The sequence below is a fragment of the Sapajus apella genome, unplaced genomic scaffold, assembly GCF_009761245.1.
Source record: "Sapajus apella isolate SASKATOON/1434 unplaced genomic scaffold, GSC_monkey_1.0 scaffold99, whole genome shotgun sequence".
NCBI classification, from domain to species: Eukaryota; Metazoa; Chordata; class Mammalia; order Primates; family Cebidae; genus Sapajus; species Sapajus apella.
The window spans coordinates 280,472-303,180 of NW_022437039.1; the positions used below are offsets into that span (position 1 = coordinate 280,472).

Consider the following 22,709-nt stretch of genomic DNA (forward strand, 5'->3'; position numbering starts at 1 on the left):
CTCCTGCCTCAGCCTCCTGAGTAGCTGGGATTACAGGCATGCACCACCACGCCCAGCTAATTTTTTGTGGTTTTAGTAGAGATGGGGTTTCACCATGTTGACCAGGATGGTCTCGATCTCTTGACCTTGTGATCCACCCGCCTCGGCCTCCCAAAGTGCTGGGATTACAGGCTTGAGCCACTGCGCCCAGCCCATGATACTGTAGCTTTCATCTTGCTTTCCTGAAGCACTTGCTGTGGGGAAAACAAGCTATTATGTGTGAGAACATGTCTGAGAGGTCCATGTGAGAAACCGAGGCTTCCTGCATGAAGGAGCCGTCTTAGAATCCTATCCTTCAGCCTCAGTCAAGCCTTCAGATGACTGAGCTGCTGCTGAAAACTTAACTGCAATTTCATGAGAAACTCTCTTCCAGAACTTTTCGGCTAAACCACTGCCAAATTCTGGACTCACAGGATCTGCATGAGAGAAATGTTCACTGTTTTAAGTTGCTAAATTTTAGAATAATTTGTTATACAATAGGTAATTAACACAAGGGGTCAGCCTGGTGTCCATGGGATCCATGAGTATTTACTTGTACACCAACACCAGAAGCAGCTGACCTTATGGAATAGTGAGATGGTCTTTTAAACACTCACTTATGGCACAATTTTAAGCTACTCTGTAAGTTCGGGGTGCTGGTTTGTTTTTTTTTGAGTCGGAGTCTTGCTCTGTCTCCAGGCTGGAGTGCAGTGGGACCTCGGCTCACTGCAACCTCCACCTCCCAGGTTCAAGCAATTCTCCTGCCTCAGCCTACTGAGTAGCTGGGACTACAAGCACGTGCCACCACTCGCGGCTGTTTGTATTTCACCGTGTTTGAAATGTGAAACATTTCATGGCCAGGATGGTCTCGATCTCTTGACCTTGTAATCCACCTGCCTCAGCCTCCCAAAGTGCTGGGATTACAGGCATGAGTCACCACACCCAGCGTTAGTGCTATTTTAAGGAAATGGTATAAGATTCATACCAGTGGGCAATATATCCTGAACTTTTTCTCAACCAGGAATTTATAGGGCAAGGAAACTAGGGGTACAAGTGGACATGTCTTCCCCTAATACCTAATGAGAAACTAGAACCATCTTATACATTATACGCAGGACTATAAGGAAGCCAAATCTATCAGACGTGAACGTTTTGGGTTACTACATCAGATTAAAAAATAACCTGGGATAGCTGAGACATTGGCTAAAGACAAGGAACAGGAATTAGATTGTGGACAAGTGGCTACCTGCAGAAATAAAGATTACAGTATTTGTTTATATTTTCCTCCTTTTATCTTCCTCCTCTATCTCTCTCTCTCTCTATATATATATATATAGAGAGAGAGAGAGACAGAGAGAGACAGAGAGAGAGAGAGAATATATATATATATATATTCTTTGAGATGGAGTCTTGCCCTGTCACCCAGGCTGGAATGCAATGGCACTATCTCAGCTCACTGAAACCTCTGCCTCCTGGGTTCAACTGATTCTGCCTCAGCCTCCCCAGTAGCTGGGATTGCAGGCACGCACCACCACACCCAGCTAATTTTTTTATCTTTAGTAGAGAAAAGGTTTCACCATGTTGGCCAGGTTGATCTCAAAGTCCTGACCTCATGATTTGCCCGACTTGGCCTCACAAAGTGCTGGACTTACAGGGATGACCCACCGCGCCTGGCCTCTTTTCTCCATATTTTACATACACAGGATGTGTAGTTATTTTATTGGTTAGCTTTCAGGTTGGATTCTGAAGTTTCAGACTGTCAGGATGAGATCACGATTGGAGTAGGGGGGATCCTTTTATGGATCTTGATGTAGTAACTGATGGGACTTTGCATTGTTTCCCTATTGTGGGAAGGATGGCTGCACTATGTTAGGCCAGATTGTTTCTTTGGGGTAAATTGGTAAGAGGGGTATGCATTAATGTGCTATTGAAGGGATGGATTTTAGTGAGCATTTATCATGGTTTTTGGCTTCTGAATTACTGCACCTCTTTCCAAATCTTAGGTACTCTGGTGCTTCATAACTATTTGGAAAATATCTTACTTCCTGTAAAACAGGAACCCCAGAATAACTGATTTCCCAGAATCTCTTGCAGCAAAGATGTGGGCATGTGACTGTCCATCAGATACCCCGACTCAGCCTTTGGCCCAAGGAAGAGAAGACCAAGAAGAACTTTTTCAGGCAGTGGCAGCCACTGCAGCAAGATGGATTCCTGGGGCAGCAGTGGCAGCAATGTGACTGGTGTCACCCCATGTCTAGTGATAACTGTGTCAAAGCTATGAACGGCAACATTTATGCTTGGAGGCTGCAGCAGCGTTGGTATTATTTGGGCCACTGTGGCTGCTGTGTGGTCTTCTGAGCCTGGGTCTCCAGCTGTCCAGTGTTTTTGAAAGGTATCTATTATCATTTTCATGAAATCCTTTTCTGCTTTACTCAGCAAGAGTTGGTTTTTGTTATATGCAACTCAGAACTGTGTGTGAGGCCAGAATGCAACCCGTCATTAGAAAATGACTTGAACTATGAACTGGACAGCCATCAGTACTTTCTCCAGCCCTTCTTCTCTCTGTGTGTTTACATTTTTTTGCTCTTATCCATAGGTTTTGCTTATCAAACTACACGTCAGCCAAAAGCGAGTTGCACCCTTCTGGGTTTACATGTTACAGGCCAAGTCCTAGTGAAAATGATCTGTGGCCCTCAGTCCCAGTTTCAGTTGCCCTAGTCCAATCATGAATTCTCACTGGGGAGAAGGTGATCAGAGTGTAAAGTGGACTGCTGGAGTCCATATCCCTGAGTGTCTATGGATTAGGGGGCCATTTTCAGAAAAGGCTGACCCAATATGAGCTGGGAAGACATCCCCAAAGGAAGTCTACTTTAGGAACATGGAGTTTCTCAGTCATGACATGCTGTGCATCTCCTGAAATATTCTCCCATTACAAAAAGGGTATCCTTTACACCAAACGCTTTAAGAGATTAAACACAAGCCTGGTGCGGTGGCTCATGCCTGTAATCCCAGCACTGTGAGTAGCTGAGGCGGGCAAATTACCTGATGTCAGGAGTTCAAGTACAGCCTGACCAACATAGTGAAATCCTGACTCTACTAAAAATACAAAAATTAGCTAGGTGTGGTGGTGCCTACCTGAAGTCCTCCCTACTTCAGAGGCTGAGGTGGGAGAATTGCTTGAATCCAGGAGGCGGAGGTTGCAGTGTGCTGAGATCAGCCTGGGTCACAGAGTGAGACTTCACCTCAAAAAAAAAAAAAAAAGAAAGAAAAGAAAAAAAAAGCACAACTCTGCAATGCCACCTTTACCCCTGACCCCACCCCAGCCTCTGCATCCCTATCTGCAAACGCTTCATTAAGTCAATGCAATAAATGACTATATATGTGAAAAAAAGGAGAGGTTCAGATAACACTGCTATAATCTCAGCTTCTGAGCTACGAATTTAAGAATAATAATCATTTGATAACCAACTTTTCAAACCTATAAACATATGCCCAGATCAGCAAGGTGATGCAATTTGAGGTCTTAGTGAATTTTCTTTGGGACTTGTCTCCAAGATTGCTTTATCTCCTAGTTCTGACCCAGGAGTGAGAAAATGTACCTTTCCATTATTGTTGGGTCCACAGGGACCAAGAAATAGATGGGAAAATTAATCTCTGCTTGATTCTAATGAGACTCCCAGAGAGTCTAATCCCAATGGCCATGGAAGCTACTGTAAATACCTGTCTGTGATTCTCGCAAACATCCATCCTGCACAGAGGTTAAGGCCATGAACATATATATATTACTGAATGGAGTTCTTTGAGAAACTCCCTTTTCTAAACATGCCACATCCAGGGAGAAATAGTAAGAGTCCTGAACCATCAGCTGGAATTTGACATAGACACAGTGATTTTGCCTTTCTATGAGTGACTAAGAGGTGAGAGAAAGCCTGGAAATGTTAATAGAAACCTATATAATAGCAGAGGAGGGCTGTGTATGAGTCTGCATGTTGTTTTAATAGTATATTTTAAAACACTGAAAGAATGAGTATACAAGGACCCACATCATCTAGGGCTGGACATCGGAAGTTGGGGGTGTAGGGACTGGGGTGGATCTTGACTGAGCAACTCTAATACAGGTTTGTTAACATGACCATGGTTGGAGCTTGACTTGTTGCATCTATAGCCTCAGCTTCTATATTTCTGATCTCTGTCTTGTCTGGAATCAGACCCATGAGCGGGACAAACAAGTCAAGTGTCTCAGAGTTCTTCCTCCTGGGACTCTCCAGGCAGTCCCAGCAGCAGCGTCTCCTCTTCGTGCTCTTCCTGAGCATGCTCTTCCTGGCCATGGTCCTGGGAAACCTGCTCATCATCCTAGCTGTCAACACAGACTCCTGCCTGCACACCCCCATGTACTTCTTCCTCAGCAACCTGTCCTTTGTGGACATCTGCTTCTCCACCACTGTCCCCAAGATGCTGACCAATCACATACTTGGGACTCAGACCATCTCCTCCTCTGGCTGTCTCACACAGATGTATTTCGTCATTGAGCTTGCTGACATGGATAATTTTCTCCTGGCTGTGATGGCCTATGATCGCTTTGTTACTGTGTGCCACCCCTTACATTACACAGCAAAGATGACCCATCAGCTCTGTGCCCTGCTAGCTGCCGGATCGTGGGTCGTTGCCAACCTGAATTATCTGCTGCACACCCTGCTGATGGCTCAACTCTCTTTCTGTGCAGTCAACACCATTCCCCACATCTTCTGCGATGTGACTCCCCTCCTGAAACTCTCCTGCTCAGATGATTCTTACTGAGGCTGCCCTGGTCATAATCGCCCCATTTCTTTGCGTCCTGGCTTCCTATATACACAACATGTGTGTCGTCCTGAAGGTCCCATCCACAAAGGGACAATGGAAAGCCTTCTCCACCTGTGGCTCCCACCTGGCTGTGATTCTCTTTTATGGCACCATCGTCTTTGTATTTCAACCCTTCATCCTCCTACTCAGCTCAGAGAGATATAGCAGCTGCTGTGATGTTCACACTGGTGACTCCCATGCTGAAACTTTTTATCTACAGCATGAGGAACAAGGACATAAAAGGTGCTCTTGGAAAGGTGGTTCCGTTGAAATTTTTTTTCTGTTCAGTAGTGATATGGGCTAAGATATTCCTAGGAGGAGCTCATTACTGAGATAATCCTATTATTTCTACTGTGTGAAACAGCATTTTTGTTTGTTTATTTTGAGGTGGAGTCTGACTCTGTCACCCAGAGTGGAGTGCAGTGGTGCAATCTTGGCTCACTGCAACCTCCATCTCTTGGATTCAAATGATTCTTCTGCCTCAGCCTCCTGAGTACTTGAGAATACAGTCGTGTGCCACCACACCCAACTAATTTTTTTGGTATTTTTAGGAGAGATGTGGTTTCACCATATTGTTCAGGCTGGTCTCAAACTCTTGACCTCAAATGATCCACCCACCTAGGCCTCCCAAAGTGATAGGATTACAGGTGTGAGCCACCGTGCCCAGACAGCGTTTTGTTTTGTTTTTTTTTCTAAGATGGGGTTTCACCATGATGGCCAGGCTGGTCATGAACTCCTGACCTCAGGTGATCCACCCACCTCAGCCTCCCGAAGTGCTAGGATTACAGGCATAAGAGTGTTTGTTTTTATAAGAGAAACATCTGGTATCTATTTTGGGAGAACAAATCCTTGATATGGACTCTTCAGGTTAAAGATGGAAAGAGAGACCCTTTAATTAAATGACCCAACAATTCCAATTGTCAGTGCCCTCCTGCCAAAACCTAGCAGGAACACACTTTTAGATGAAGAAATTAGATGTACTACTCATTATAACAAGGGAGAACACACACCATCAGGCATAGTGAGGTGTCTCAATAGACGAGTTTTTTAAGGACAATTGTTTATGTGATGTTGGGGAGTAATTAGGAAGGAGCCTGTAGTCTGGAGTAGATGCCATTAAAGAATAGGAATAATTCTTTTTTTTTTTTTTTGAGACGGAGTTTCGCTCTTGTTACCCAGGCTGGAGTGCAATGGCACCATCTCGGCTCACCGCAACCTCCGCCTCCTGGGTTCAGGCAATTCTCCTGCCTCAGCCTCCTGAGTAGCTGGGATTACAGGCACGCACCACCATGCCCAGCTAATTTTTTGTAGTTTTAGTAGAGACGGGGTTTCACCATGTTTACCAGGATGGTCTCGATCTCTTGACCTCGTGATCCACCCGCCTCGGCCTCCCAAAGTGCTGGGATTACAGGCTTGAGCCACCGCGCCCGGCCAGGAATAATTCTTAATAGGTATCTTAATATATTTTATCTAGAAGGAAAGAAGAGGCCAAAGCTGTGATTGCCAAAGAAACAGCAGTCACTCATATCAGCCAACATAGGGGGATGTTTGGTTATTTTTGTGGCTATGACAACGTGCATGTTTTTGTGTTGAGACATCATTACAGAATGGTCTTGCTTTGTTTTACTCTAGCACAGTCAGACTGGCCTTATCTGATGTTCTGTGAAATTCTCTATGTTCACCAGGAGAACACAAAAACCTTGCTGTGAGGGCCAGGCCAGCTCCTATTAGGGATGTTTATTCTTTCTCACAACAGAGACCTTGATATGAACACATCTGATGGAAAGATCAGACCTTTGTTGGGGCAGGGAGGAGACAATTTATTTTGTGTTCCAGAAAGCCCTAATTCTGCCACTCATTTGAGCTAATTATTTTTATTTTCTTATCTGAGCTTTATGTATCACACATTACAGCAGAAATATGGGTAAGTTAAACAAGAAAAATATCTTCCACAGTCTCAAATGTCCAGCCATATCAATCAACTACATCTACTTTTTTACTCTCTGTTCTGTGACAATACACACAGAAATTTTTATTTTCATTTTATTTTATTTTTTATTTATTTTTTTGAGACAGAGTTTCGCTCTTGTTACCCAGGCTGGAGTGCAATGGGTACGATCTCGGCTCACTGCAACCTCCGCCTCCTGGGTTCAAGCAATTCTCCTGCTTCAGCCTCCCAAGCAGCTGGGACTACAGGTGCACGCCACCATGCCCAGCTAATTTTTGTATTTTTAGTAGAGACGGGGTTTCACCTTGCTGACCAGGATGGTCTCGATCTCTTGACCTTGTGATCCACCCGCCTCAGCCTCCCAAAGTGCTGGGATTATAGGCGTGAGCCACCGTGCCCAGCCCTATTTTTATTTTTTTTAAAGGAGAAGAGGAGCAGATTACAGCAATTTTTATTTAGATATTAATTTATATCCTGGTTTTTCATCTTCCATTTTATAAAAAAACTTTTCCAAATCACCAGAGTCTACACAATTTTATCTTAATACTTGGTCTCCATCAGGTTCTCTAGCAAAAGGTACTTACTAATAATTCTGTTTCTAAATTAAAACATAAAGAAAATTTACTATTTAAGAGCATGATTTGAATTTTATTTGTAGGCCGGGCACCATGGCTCATGCCTGTAATCCCAGCACTTTGGGAGGCCAAGGTGTGTGGATCACCTGAGGTCAGGAGTTTGAGATCAGCCTGGCCAACATGGAGAAACCCCTTCTCTACTAAAAATACAAAAATTGGCTGGGCATGGTGGTGGGTGCCTGTAATCCCAGCTACTTGGGAGCCTGAGGCAGGAGAATTGCTTGACCCTGGGAGGCGGAGGTAGCAGTGACCCAAGATCACGCCACTGCACTCCAGCCTGAGCAACAGAGGGAGACTCTAAGAAAAAAAAAAAAAATCAAAAGAAAAAGAAAAGAAAGTGAGGCCGGGCGCGGTGGCTCACGCCTGTAATCCCAGCACTTTGGGAGGCCGAGGCGGGTGGATCACGAGGTCAAGAGATCAAGACCATCCTGGTCAACATGGTGAAACCCTGTCTCTACTAAAACTACGAAAATTAGCTGGGCATGGTGGCGCGTGCCTGTAATCCCAGCTACTCAGGAGGCTGAGGCAGGAGAATTGCCTGAACCCAGGAGGCGGAGGTTGCGGTGAGCCGAGATCGCGCCATTGCACTCCAGTCTGGGTAACAGGAGCGAAACTCCGTCTCAAAAAAAAAAAATAAAAATAAAAAATAAAATAAAGAAAGTGATTGCAGAAAATTAAAAAACTGACAAATTATGAAACTGATTATTTTTTCCTTGTCTTGGACATTCAACATTTTTGCTATGATGCATTTATTTTGGGTCTCTTTTTGTTTATCTTACTTGAAGTTTACTAAAAGCTTCCTGTTTGTATAGATATGTTTTAATAAATTTGGGAAATTTTTATCCATTATTTTTCCAAAATTTTTTCCTTTCCTTTCTCTCCTCTCCTTCTGGTACTCCCATTATGTGTATTTGGTGCACCTACTGATGTCCATATTTCTTTGAAGTTATGTTCACTTGTCTTTTTTTTTTTTTGAGACAGATTCTTGCTCTGTCACCCAGGCTGGATCTCCACTCACTGCAACCTCTACCTCCTGGGTTCAAGAAATTCTCCTGCCTCAGCCTCTCAAGTAGCTGGGACTACAGGTACCCTCACCCTGCCATGCTGGAGTAAACCTCTCATTTACTCTGATTTTTTTTTTTTTTTTTTTTTTTTAAAGAGACAAGCCCAGTGCTTTGGAAGGCCAAGGAGGAGAATCACTTCAGCCAGGAGTTTGAGGCCATGATGGGCAACATAGCAAAACCCCATTTCTACAAAAAGAAAAATAAATTGGCTGAGTGAAGTGGCCTGTACCTGTAGTCCCAGATACTTGGGAGGCTGAGGTGGAAGGATCTCTTGAGCCCAGGAGTTCAGTGTTGTAGTGAGCTATGGTCATATACTACAGTCTAGGTGATAAAGTGAGACCCTGTTTCTAAAAAAAAAAAAAGGCCAGGCGCAATGGCTCATGCTTGTAATCCCAACACTTTGGGAGGCCGAGGTGAACAGACCACAAGGTCAAGAGACCAAGACCATCCTGGCCAATACGGTGAAGCCCTATCGCTACTAAAAATACAAAAGTTAGCTGGGCATAGTGGCACGTGCCTGTAGTCCCAGCTACTTGGGAGGCTGAGGCAGGAGAATCACTTGAACCCAGGAGGGAGAGGTTGCAGTGACCTGAGATTGCACCACTGCACTCCAGCCTGGCAACAGAGCAAAACACCGTCTTAAAAAAAAAAAAAAAGGAGAGAGAGAGAGACAGAAATTAGGTCTTGCTAAGTTGTCCAGGCTGGCCTCTAACTCTCAGATTCAAGGAATCCTCCCACCTCAGTTTCCCAGAGTAGCTGGGACTACAGGAACATGCCAGCATGCCCAGTCTTGATACTATAGCCCAGGCTGGAGTGCAGAGGCACAATCTTGGCTCACCGTAACCTCCACCTCCCAGGTTTAAGCAATCTTCCTTTCTTAGTCTCCTGAGTAGCTGGAACTACAGACACATGCCACCATGCTCAGCTAATTTTTGTATTTTTAGTAGAGATGGGGTTTCATCATGTTGGCCAGGCTGGTCTTGAACTCCTGACCTCAGGTGATCCACCTGCCTTGGCCTCCCAAAGTGCTGGGATTTTAAGTAGATGAGCACTGCCTACATTTAAAAAAACAAAAAGCTATTCAGAAGGCTGAGGCAGGAGGATCACTTGAGCCTAGGAGGCAAGAGGTTTCAGTGAGCCAAGATCCCCCAACTCCAGCCTTGGTGACAAGAGCCAGTCTAGGTTTAAAAAAACAAAACAGGGCCGGGCGCGGTGGCTCAAGCCTGTAATCCCAGCACTTTGGGAGGCCGAGGCGGGTGGATCACGAGGTCAAGAGATCGAGACCATCCTGGTCAACATGGTGAAACCCCGTCTCTACTAAAACTACAAAAAATTAGCTGGGCATGGTGACGCGTGCCTGTAGTCCCAGCTACTCAGGAGGCTGAGGCAGGAGAATTGCTTGAACCCAGGAGGCGGAGGTTGCGGTGAGCTGAGATCGCGCCATTGCACTCCAGCCTGGGTAACAAGAGCGAAACTCCGTCTCAAAAAAAAAAAAACAAAACAAAAAGTGCCTCGGTGACTACACCATGGCTGCATGAGGACTGATAAAACACCCGACTCTTGGGCAGGGGTGCCAAAGAATGAGTGGAAACTCTCTTTACTCACTGCCTTGCAGCTACGTGTTTTCTGGGTACACAAGGGGTCCCCGGCACATGGTAACAGCCTGGCGACTCCAGAAACACAGCTCAGGACCCCAGTCCTAGTGCAATGGCCACACTTTCAAATAAGCAAATAATGTTGTGGGCAGCCAGTTTTGTTAGCTTTGCTGACTTTACAGGGTATTTACTGTTGGCTTGAAATATAAAGCCAGTAAAGGACAGTTTTTGTGGCCTTCCACTGTCATGGAGGGTGTTACTGTTTTTTTGAGATGGAGTTTCACTCTTGTTGCCCAGGCTAGAGTGCAACGGTGCAATCTCGGCTCACTGCAACCTCCGCCTCCCAGGTTCAAGCAATTCTCCTGCCTCAGCCTCCCAAATAGCTGCGCCCACCACCACACACAGCTAATTTTTAATTTTTTTTTAGTAGAGACAGGGTTTTGCCATGTTGGTCCGGCTGGTCTCTAACTCCTGAGTTCAGGTGATCCACCTACCTCAGCCTCCCAAAGTGCTGAGATTACAGGCATTAGCCACTGTGCCCAGCCTGTTGTTTTTAAATTATGATTCAGGACTGAACTGTATCATAAAATGTCCTTCAGAATGCTTTGTACGAAAACAACAAACCTCAGAATTACATGTCAATAACAAACAAAACAAAAAAAATGATAGGCAGAAGGCAAGAAGCAAAACTATTATTTGTTAATGGTGTCATTTTACCAAAAGTTGTAACAGAGCTAAACCAAGAAACTACTGAAAATTAAGAACATTCAGTGAGGTGACTAGCTACACAACTATATAATTAAAAATAACTTTCCTATGTAACAACAATAATCAACTATAGAAATATAATGAAAAAAACTACTTACAGTAATAAAATTTTGTAAAACCTTCAGTGAAGAAAATTAGAAAAATTTTCACAGGAATATAACATTCTCATAAATACAAAGGCATGTTTCTGGATGGAAACAAACACTATAATTTTTCCCAAATAGTTTATAGGATTTCTTCATTCCAATCAAAGTACCAATGTGAAACTTTTGGAAACCTTAAGTAAGTAAAACTGGTCAAGAATCCCTAAATTGCACCACTGGCCTTGCTTCTAGGCAGAGAGGACAGGAAGGTCTGGATATGAAGAGACTGAAGACAATGAATACCCACTATAATGAAGACACCTGGATTCCTGTCTCTTGAGGGGCAATGTGAGCTAACCACTGGAGACTTAATTTCTAAATATACAACACTTTGGGCCAGGTGCAGTGGCTCACACGTGTAATCCCAGCACTTTGGGAGGCTGAGGTGGATCACCTGAGGTCGGGAGTTCGAGACCAGCCTCACCAACATGAAGAAAACCTGTTTCTATTAAAAAACACAAAATTGGGCTGGGCGCGGTGGCTCACGCCTGTAATCCCAGCACTTTGGGAGGCCGAGGCGGGCGGATCACAAGGTTAAGAGATCGAGACCATCCTGGTCAACACGGTGAAACCCCGTCTCTACTAAAAATACAAAAAATCAGGTGGGCATGGTGGCATGTGCCTGTAATCCCAGCTACTCAGGAGGCTGAGGCAGGAGAATTGCCTGAACCCAGGAGGCGGAGGTCGTGGTGAGCCGAGACCGCGCCATTGCACTCCAGCCTGGGTAACGAGAGTGAAACTCCGTCTCAAAAAAAAACAAAACAAACAAACAAAAAAAAACACAAAATTAGCTGGGCATGGTGGCACATGCCTGTAATCCCAGCTACTTGTAAGGCTGAAGCCTATTGCTCAAATCCGGGAGGCGGAGGCTGCAGTGAGCCGAAATCAGGCCATTGTACTCCAGCCTGGGCAACAACAGTGAAACTCCTTCTCTCTTTTTTTTGCCCATCACCTACAACAATCATCTTAGAACATGAAACTCCATCTCAAAAACACACACACACACACACACACACACACACACACACACACACAAACACTTTGCCTTGTGAGGTAGTGACCACCCCATCACCAAAGGTCTAATGATGGTGTAGAGGGGACCTTAAGGTTATTGATGAGACATGGATCTAAGCCAACTTTTCCCGCCTCCAGGTTGACCCCTCCTCTATGAGTACTGGCGTTTCCTTCCTAGCACATGAGATCTGGGCTCAAGAGAGGAACAAGATTCTGAAGAGCTTTTCTAGCGGTGGGACTGGATGGCCCTGCCTGAGTAATACCAACTTATTTTGGCAAGGGAGAGGCATGAAACAGCTGTTGGAGATATCAACAGCTGAACAAAATAGAGTAAAAAGAGTAGACACTTATGTTGTAAAAAGGAATCTGTAAAAGTCAATTTTATCACAAATTGCAAATGTTATTGAAATTGATTGCAAGTTTAGATCACATCCAACTGAGAGTCTGACATTCAATTGCTGTAGTTTTCCTATATTCCAAAGTAAACAATTCAACACTCAAGGCTTAAACAAGTGTTCTTAGAGGGTTATATGAATTGCTATTAGAAGCTGTTGGCTCAATAAGCCAGTAGTTTGGTTCTTTCATGAGAACATAGTTCCAGATAAGAACCTCTGCACTATTTCTCAAGTACGAATCCCCATGTAGGGGGAAAATGGATATACTTACAATAGACATGAGTCACTCTGTCTTGCAAGTAAGCAGCCTCCAGATTCATCTTCAAAGTCTTTCTTGGGAAAGGGATCTGTGACCTGTACATTGCCATATAATTTCATAAAGGAAAGCTCCTTAGTCCAGAAAGCGTGGATGCTGAGGTATAGCCTTTGAATATGTTTCCTTCCCTGTGAATTTTCTAACAATTTGAGGTTTTAGCCAAGACAGGCATTTATCCAATTTTGGCTATAATGAGCTTTTCACATATTGTTATTTTTTCTTTGAGATGGAGTCTAGCTGGTTCACCCAGGCTGGAGTGCAGTGGTGTGATTTTGGCTCACTGCAACCTCTGCCTCCTGGATTCAAACGATTATCCTGCCTCAGCCTCCTGAGTAGCTAGGATTACAGGTGCATGCCAACACACCCAGCTAATTTTCGTATTTTTAGTAGAGACATGATTTCAACTTGTTGGTCAGGCTGGTCTCAAATTCCTAACTTTGTAATTCACCCATCTCGGCCTCCCAAAGTGCTGGGATTACAGGTGTGAGCCACAGAGCCCCGCCTACATATTTGTATCTTTTTAGGCAGCTTGGGAATTCAGAATTCATTATGAAAGCTCTTAGGTTGAGGAAGCACCATCAAACCTTTCCCAATATTACTTCTGCTTTTGGGTCTTACAGGCTGAGTGGATTTTCTCATGCCGGGTACAGTTTGACAGCCGACCAAATCTTCTCCCACATTTTTTGCAACCATATGGTCTCTCAGCCTCATGACTCTGCAGATGAAGCAAAAATTCCTCATTCTTTGGGAAGGTTTTCCCACATTCTGGACACTTAAATATCTTCTCCCTTATATGGATTCCTTCGTGACGACTCCGATGAGAATTCTGACGAAAATTTTTCCCACAATGAGAACAGGAATAAGGTTTCTCTCCTGTATGAATCCGTTCATGTTTATTGAGATTTGTTTTATGATTGAAGCTTTTCCCACAGTGACTACAGTCATAGGGTTTTTCTCCAGTGTGAGTCCTCTGGTGGGAAATAAGATAAGAACTTTCATTAAACTGTTTCCCACACAGTGGACAAGTGTACCATCTCCTTGTCCTCCGATTTCGAGTAAGTGCAATAATACTGACATCTACATATTTTGAGAGTTCCTCTAAGGGAGTATCATTCTCAATGGTAACTAACAGATTTCTCATTTTCCTTTTCTGTTGAATGAATGTATTTAGTCTTTCCTTTTCCTGGTTATCTAGAGGCTGCTGAGAGACCAATGAAGAATCCATTTCATCATCATCTGAAGACTTTGCTCTATAATCTTCATTTTCTATAGATTCCTTCTCAGAATCTTCACCTTCAGGATTACTGCCATTGACTATTGAAACAAAGAAAAAATTTAGTAACTTCTGAGGGATATGACAACACCAGGCATGAAAAAACAAATCAGGTTTCTCATGACATAGCCATCTTGAAAGTCAATCTAAGGAGTGGCGGATACTGCTGTCACACTCCTTTTCCACACTTATTTCCATTTACCACAATGCAAGCACACATTAAATAAGTAAAATGAGTGTGATTTCACTTAAAGACTTCATATGTTTGCTCTCTTCACAGGTGCTAATTACCTGACAAGTTCATATTAATCTCATACTCTGTAGAGCACTCAGCTAAGAACTAGGGATGAAGACCATAAATCTATAAAGGGCACCACTCGTCATATTGAAGAGTCTGGTAACTGAAGGTTAAGATGAACTGCTTGTAGGTTTTGACTATATTAGAAATTATGGGCCGGGCGCGGTGGCTCAAGCCTGTAACCCCAGCACTTTGGGAGGCCGAGGCGGGTGGATCACAAGGTCAAGAGATCAAGACCATCCTGGTCAACATGGTGAAACCCCGTCTCTACTAAAACTACAAAAAATTAGCTGGGCATGGTGGTGCGTGCCTGTAGTCCCAGCTACTCAGGAGGCTGAGGCAGGAGAATTGCCTGAACCCAGGAGGGGGAGGTTGCGGTGAGCCGAGATCGCGCCATTGCACTCCAGCCTGGGTAACAAGAGCGAAACTCCGTCTCAAAGAGAAAAAAAAAAAAAAAAAAAAGAAATTATGATATCACACACTGGGGTCTGTTAGAGGGTGGGGGGCTGGGGGAGGGACAGCAGCAGATGGAGAGACTGAGGATGGATAACATTAGGATAAATACCTAATGTAGGTGATGGGAGGATGGAGGCAGGAAGCCACTATGTCATATGTATACTTATGTAACAATCCTGCAAGATCTGCACGTGTACTCCAGAACTTAAAGTATAATAAAATTTTTAAAAAGGCCAGGGGCAGTGGTGCATGCCTGTAGCCCCAGCTACTTGGGAGGCTGATGTGGGAGGATCGCCTGAGCCCAGGAGTTCTGGGCTGTAGTGTGCTATGCTGATCAGGTGTCCGCACTAATTTTGGGATCAATATGGTGACCTCCCGGGAGCAGGGGACCACCAGGTTGCCTAAGGAGGGGAGAACCGGCCTAGGCTGGAAACAGAGCAGGTTGAAACTCCTGTGCCAATCAGTAGTGGGATCATGCCTGTTAAGATCCACTGCACCCCAGCTGGGGGCAACATAGCGAGACCCTATCTCTAAGAAAAGAAAGAAAGAAAGAAAAAAACACTAAAAAAAAAAAATAAAAAAAGAAATTATCACAATATTATAGCACTAAATAATATTATAATTTCTTACAATGAGAAAATGGGAACAATTCAAATAATCAAAATTAAAGAGGGCATAGCACATTAATACAAAAGTTTATTATTGGCCAGGCATGGTGACTCACACCTGTAATCCCAGCATTTTGGGAGGCTGAGGCGGGCAGATCACCTGAGGCTGGGAGTTCAAAAGCAGTTTGACCAACATTGAGAAATCCTGTCTCTATTAAAAATACAAAATTAGCCAGAAGTGGTGGCAAATGCCTGTAATCCCAGCTACTCAGGAGGCTGAGGCAGGAAAACCACCTGAAGCCGGGAGAAGGAGATTGCAGTGCACCAAAATTGCACCACTGCATTCCAGCCTGGGCGACAAGAATGAAACTCTATTAAGAAATTACTAACAACTAATAAAATGAAGTTTTGGGATTACAAACCAGTAGTGTTTCTCTTTGGGTAGAAAGGGAAGGCACAGGGCATAAGAGGGATTTCTGGGATGCTAAGAAAAGTCTATTTTGGATGGTGATTAGATGGCGTACATTTTGTAAAAACTTCAGCTATATATTTTTTATGACTGGTAGGCTTTTTCTATTATACTTCAGAAAAGTCAGTGTAAAAAGATTATAAAGACTAGGTAACAGTGAAATACAAGCATGCTGTGAACATATTTGTGTGACAAGGGACCCCTCAATTCTGGACTACTGAGAGTAAAGGGTTTCAATCAACCACCAAGACACAGGGCTGATCCTAAAACTGGAGTAGAAATTTCTATTGGATTTAGCAGGTTCACACCAATAGATTTTTAAGAATTTTTTTTATTTTACTTTTTTTTGCAGAGATAGGGTCTTGCTACATTGCTCAGGCTGGTTTTGAACCTGTGTACTCATGCAATCTTCCCAAAGTACTGGGGATTACAGGTTTAAACCACCATATTCAGCCTTAATTACTCTTTTTAACCACTCCCTTAGGATAATGAAAACACTAGGTTAAAGGATATGCAATTTTTACTATAGCTTTTGACATGAACTACCATTGCGCTTTCCAAAGCAGCTCTACTAATTTGAATTCAGCCATCGTCATGTGAGTATCTACTTCACCTAATCATGCCAGCATTAAATTTTTTTTTCTATTTTTTTGTTTTTATGTTTCAGCATTAAAAGTTAAAATATTTAATAGGTAATAACAAGAAAAAACAAAATTAAAAATATTTAATAGGTATAAAATGGTTTCTCATTGTAGTTTTACTTTGCATTTTGATTATGCAAAATAATCTATTGGGTTAAGACAGTAATAAATGTAAATCTTTGTCAATCATTTTTTTTTTTGAGATGGAGTTTCACTCTTGTTACCCAGGCTGGAGTGCAATGGCGCCATCTCGGCTCACCACAACCCCCTCCTCCTGGGTTCAGGCAATTCTCCTGCCTCAGCCTCCTGAGTAGCTGGGATTACAGGCACGCACCACCATGCCCAGCTAATTTTTCGTAGTTTTAGTAGAGACGGGGTTTCACCATGTTGACCAGGATGGTCTCAATCTCTTGACCTCGTGATCCACCCGCCTCGGCCTCCCAAAGTGCTGGGATTACAGGCGTGAGCCACCGCGCCCGGCAATCATTTCTTGTTTGAATAATTTTTAACTGAAGTCTTCCTCTCTAACTACAAACTTAAAACCAGAAAAAAAAATAAGTCTCACAAGATCTGACAAAGTTCTGCTCTGTTTTCTGACCACTTTTCTATGATTTATTTTAATAGTTAACTCCAATATATTTGGAGTTTAACTCTGTAACATAGACTGAAATGAAATTTCTTCTAAATTATGATGTACTTATCCCACCCTATTTATAACAATCTCACTTTTGTCCTATTTTGAAATGTTCACATTATCTTTATACACAGTTGAGCTATGTGACACTTTCAAGAAAAGGAGACATCTGAGTTTCAGTAAATTCCCCTGAAAACAGGTATTTAGCTCCTTAAAATTAATATAATTTTATATTTATAATCATATAAAATATTTGTGGGAATTCTTCATGTTAGTAGGTTTGACAATGACCAACTTTTCCTGATAGATCAATCCCAGTTTTTGTTTGTTTTCTTTTAGAGACAGGGTCTTCCTGTGACACAGGCTGGAGTGTAGTGATGCCATCACTTATTGTTTTGGTGAGAACATTTAGGATTTACTGTCTCCGCGATTTTTTCAAGCAAAGATTGAATTTGCTTTTCTTTCTTTTTTTTTTTGAAACGGGATCTTGCCGTCACCCAGTCTGGACTGCAGTGGTGTAATCTCAGCTCACTGCAACCTCTGCCTCCTGGGTTCAAGTGATCCTCACATCACAGCCTCCCATGTAGCTGGGACCACACACATACACTACCATGCTTGGCTTATTTTTTCATTTTTTTATAGAGATAGGGTCTCCCAGGCTGGTCTCCAACTCCTGGACTCAAACAATCCTTCCACCTTGGCCTCCCAAAGTGCTAGGATTATAGGTGTGAACCACTGCACCCAGCCAAAGAATGAAATCTTAATATTAGTAGCTATAACAATGACCCATTCTTTTCTGATAGATCAACCCCAGTTTTTTTGTTTTCTTTTTGAGACAAGGTCTTGTTCTGTTGCACAGGCTAGAGTGCAGTGGTGCCATCACAGCTCCCTGCAGCTTCAACCTCCTGGGCTTAGGCCATCCTTCCACCTCAGCCTCTCAAGTAGCTGGGATGACAAGCATGTACCACCACACCTGGCTAATTTTAAACATTTTTCTTTTGTAGAGAAGGGGGTCTCATTATGTTTAGCAGGCTGGTTTCAAACTCCTGGCCTCAAGCAATCCTCCTGACTCTGCCTCTGAAAGTGCTAGGATTATAGGAGTGAGCCACCATATCTAGCCATATTCCAGGATTTATATTTATTCTTCCATTGTATTTTTAGGCAATAATTTCCATTTCTTACATAAAAGGTAACGTACTATACGTGTATTTCTGCTACTTGCTTTCTTCTAATCATTATATCCCAGTACGTATGGACACACCATCTTCAACCAGTCCCCTATAGAAAGACATTTGGATTGCTTCCAACCTTGCATTTTTACAAAGAATACCACAGTGAATAATCTTGTTTGTATATCATTTTGAATGTGTTCTGCTGCTATATCTGTAGATCAGATTCCCAGAAATGAACTGCTGGAATAAAGGATAACAGAGGTAGTTACAGGTACATTTACCCTTATACAGGGACTGTGCCATTTTGTATGCACACCAGCAATATACCTGTTTCCCAACAACTTCATCATCAATGTGTTTTTATTTCTATAAATATGAGACAGAGGAAAAAAAAAAAGTTAACTCCCTGGAGGTTTAATTTGCACTTTTTTTTTTTTTTTTTTGAGATGGAGTTTCACTCCCGTCACGCAGGCTGGAGTGCAGTGGCACAACCTCGGCTCTCTGAGACCGCCACCTCCCGGATTCAAGAGATTCTCCTTCCTCAGCCTCCCAAGTAGCTGGGATTACAGGCCTGCACCACCACACCCAACTTATTTTTGTATTTTTAGTAGAGACAGGGTTTTGCCATGTTGGCGAAACCCTGTCTCTGTTCTTTAACTCCTGACCTCAGGTGATCCACCGGCCTCAGGCTCCCAAAGTGCTAGGATTAGAGGTGTAAGCCATTGTGTCTGGCTTAATTTGTACTTCTAATTATGACTAAGACTGGTCATCTTTTCTCATGGTTTAAGGGTAAATTGTGTTTCTTAGAGGATCTGTTGGTCTTTCTCTTCCCTATTTCTAAGAGGTGTTTATAAATTAGGAAAACCAGGCTTTTGCCTGATGAGTTATAAACATTTCCCCCAGTTTATTGTGTATTTGCTTATATATTTCTTATTTTACCATGCAGAAGCTGTTTTTTTTTTTTTTTTTTTAATAAAGACTAATCAGGTGCAGTAGTTAGAGAGCAGAACAAGGTGTCTGATCTGTAACTGTAAACAATCAAATGAAATAACTCACTACCTTTGGCCCAGCCCAGAAGCCTTTTATTTTCATGTATTTTGTTTGTTTTGAGACAAAGTTTTGCTCTGTTATCCAGGCTACAGTGCAGTGGCATGTGATCTCGGCTCACTGCATCTCCACCCACTGCAACCTGCACCTTCCCAGTTCAAGCAATTCTCCTGCCTCAGCCTCCTGAGTAGCTGGGACTACAAGTGCACGCCACCACACCTGGCTAATTTTTGTAGAGACAGGGTTTTCACCATGTTGGTCAGGCTAGTCTCAAACTCCTGACCTCAAGGGAACCGCCTGACGCACCCTTCCCAAAGTGCTAGGATTATAGGCATGAGATACCATGCCCAGCCTTTTTTTAATGTATTTTGATCTGCCAATCTTTTCTTTCAAGGTTTCTGGGCATTTGGGTGTTAATTACAAAAATCTTCTTATCCTATGGTTACAAAGGAATCACCTTTTTTTTTTTTTTCTTTTTTTGAGACAGTCTCGCTCTGTTGCCCAGGATGGAGTGCAATGTCATGGTCTTGGCTCACTGCCACCTCCACCTCCCAGGTTCAAGCAATTATCCTGCCTTAGGTGGACTACAGGTGCTTGGGACTACAGGTACATGCCACCACGCTCAGCTAATTTTTTTGCATTTTTAGTAGAAACAGGGTTTCACCATGCTACCCAGGATGGTCTCGACGTCCTGACCTCATGATTCACCCGCCTCAGCCTCCCAAAGTGCTGGGATTATAGGTGTAAGCCACTGTGCCCAACCAGATTGCTCTATTCTGCCTGCTAAGGAAGTATCCATTAATTACTATTTTGTTAAATGTTCTTATAAAGGAGGGGTTGGAATCTGGTCAAGTATTTTTTCAGTAATTATACAAGTAAACAAAGGATTTTTCTCCTTTATATATAACAAATATTAACAGATTTGTAGTATTTCTTCTATTTAAAAAAAATTTTTTTTTTTTTTTTTGAGATGGAGTCTCACTCTGTCCCCCAGGCTGGAGTACAATGGTACAATCTCAGCTCACTGCAATGTCCACCTCCCGGGTACAAGCAATTCTCCTATTTCAGCCTTCCAAGTAACTGGGATTGGAGGCATGTGCCACACACTGTGCCCTGCTAACTTTTGTATTTTTGTTTTAGTACAGATGGTGTTTTGCAGTGTTGGCCAGCCTGGTCTCAAACTCCTGATCTCAAGTGATCTGCCCGCCTCGACCTTCCAAAGTGCTGGCATTACAGGCATGAGCCACTCAGATTTCAACATGAGATTTGGCAAGGAGAAATATCCAAACTATATCAACAACCTTGGGTCAGAGGGGTAAAGACAAATTAAAATTACATATTTTTTTCTTAGAAAACACTATACAGTCCTCCATATTCATGGGCTCCACATCTGAGGATTCAACCAACCAAGGATCGAAAATATTTGATAGAAAACAGGCCGGGTGCGGTGGCTCAAGCCTGTAATCCCAGCACTTTGGGAGGCCGAGGCGGGTGGATCACGAGGTCAAGAGATCGAGACCATCCTGGTCAACATGGTGAAACCCCGTCTCTACTAAAAATACAAAACATTAGCTGGGCATGGTGGCGTGTGCCTGTAATCTCAGCTACTTAGGAGGTTGAGGCAGGAGAATTGCCTGAACCCAGGAGGTGGAGGTTGCAGTGAGCCGAGATCGCGCCATTGCACTCCAGCCTGGGTAACAGGAGTGAAACTCCGTCTCAAAAAAATAAAAAATAAATAAAATAAAAAATAAAAATAAAAAAAAAAATAAGAAAACAAAAAGGATGGTTGTGTCTGTACATATTTTTTGTCATTCCCTAAATAATGTAGTATAACAAATATTTATGTAGCATTTACTTTGTATTAGGTATTATAAGTAATCTAGAAATAATATATATGGTGGGATATGTGTGGATTATATGTAAATGCTACACCATTTTATATAATGAATTTGAGCATCCATGCATTTTGGTATCTGAGCAGGGCTCCTGGAACTAATCCCCCATGAATACAAAGGACAACTGTATATCAGAATCTATGGCATAACCTAAAGTGATGCTCTTAAGACAGTTCACAGCTGTAAAAACATATATTAATTTAGAAAAATGAGAATAAAGCCCCTAATTCAAAGTTAGAAAAACAATACAATAAATTTAAAAGTATGAAGGTATTGGCCAGGAGCAGTGCCTCACACCTGCAATCCCAGCAGGTGGGAGGCCGAGGTGGGTGGATCACCTGAGGTCAGGAGTTCGAGATCAGCCTGGCCAAGAAAGCAAAACTCCATCACTACTTAAAAAAAAAAAAAAAAAAGTATTAATAAATACAAATTAGAAAGTAATAAAGTAATGAGTTAAAAATAGAAAAAAAACTGGTAAGATTTAAACGAAAATAAACCAATTTCCATAGAGAAAATAGAAATTATCAAAAAAGACTAGCCACCTACCCAAGAAAAGCACCAGCCTCAGAGAGTTCCTAGAAAATCCTTCTAAACTTTTAAAAATTATACAATTCAAATGCTAGGAAAATTTCCAGATATAGAAAAAGAAGGAAACTTCCAAATTCAAACAAGAGTGAAACTCCATCTCAAAAAAAAAGAAGAAATCTGATCCCCAATGATGGAGGTGGGGCCTAGTGGGAGGTGTTTTCATCATGGGGGTAGATCCCTCATGAATGTGGACAACCTCAAGATATTACATGATTTCTCACTCTTACTTCACTTAAGATGTGACTGTTTAAAAGAGCCTGGTACCTTCCTACTCTCTTCTTTCCAGTCTTGCCATGTGAAGTCTGCTCTCCTTCCACCATGAATAGAAGCTTCGTGAAGCCCTTGCCAGAAGCAGACACTGATACCATGCTTCTTGTGTATCCTACAAAAAACTGTGAGCCAAATAAACTTCTTTATAAATTACCCAGCCTCAGGTATTCCTTTACAGCAGCACAAAATGGACTAAGACAGTTGCTAAAGAGTTTTAAATTTTCCAGGTAGAAGGAACTTTAATTTACTGATTTTTATTATTAATTTCTAGTTGTACTACCATGTGACATATTCTGCTTCATTACTTCTATGGAATCTGTCTTTCCTTGATGCCCAGTATTTAGTCAATTTTCTTCAATCTTTAAAACGTGTATTCTTCTATCACATCACACAGTAGCTACAATAAGAATTATCTCAGGCCGGGCGCGGTGGCTCAAGCCTGTAATCCCAGCACCTTGGGAGGCCGAGGCGGGTGGATCACGAGGTCAAGAGATCGAGACCATCCTGGTCAACATGGTGAAACCCCGTCTCTACTAAAACTACAAAAAATTAGCTGGGCATGGTGGTGCGTGCCTGTAATCCCAGCTACTCAGGAGGCTGGGGCAGGAGAATTGCCTGAACCC

The 22,709-nt window shown here is 42.7% G+C and overlaps 2 protein-coding genes across 2 annotated transcripts in view; one reads left to right on the forward strand and one right to left on the reverse strand.

The window, feature by feature from the left end:
* Positions 1-4,230: 4,230 nt before the first annotated feature.
* On the forward strand, positions 4,231-5,303 carry LOC116536243 (putative olfactory receptor 1F2). The gene is given in 3 exon segments (XM_032257916.1): positions 4,231-4,802; positions 4,804-4,974; positions 4,976-5,303. Coding segments are annotated over 3 exon segments (957 nt in total). The 3' UTR covers positions 5,190-5,303.
* Positions 5,304-13,149: 7,846 nt separating this feature from the next.
* Positions 13,150-22,709, reverse strand: part of ZNF200 (zinc finger protein 200) — a 15,064-nt gene continuing 5,504 nt past the window's right edge. The window contains exon 5 of the mRNA XM_032257915.1: positions 13,150-14,049. Coding sequence (XP_032113806.1) covers positions 13,331-14,049 — 719 coding nt within the window. The 3' untranslated portion in view covers positions 13,150-13,330. The remainder of the gene's footprint in view (positions 14,050-22,709) is intronic.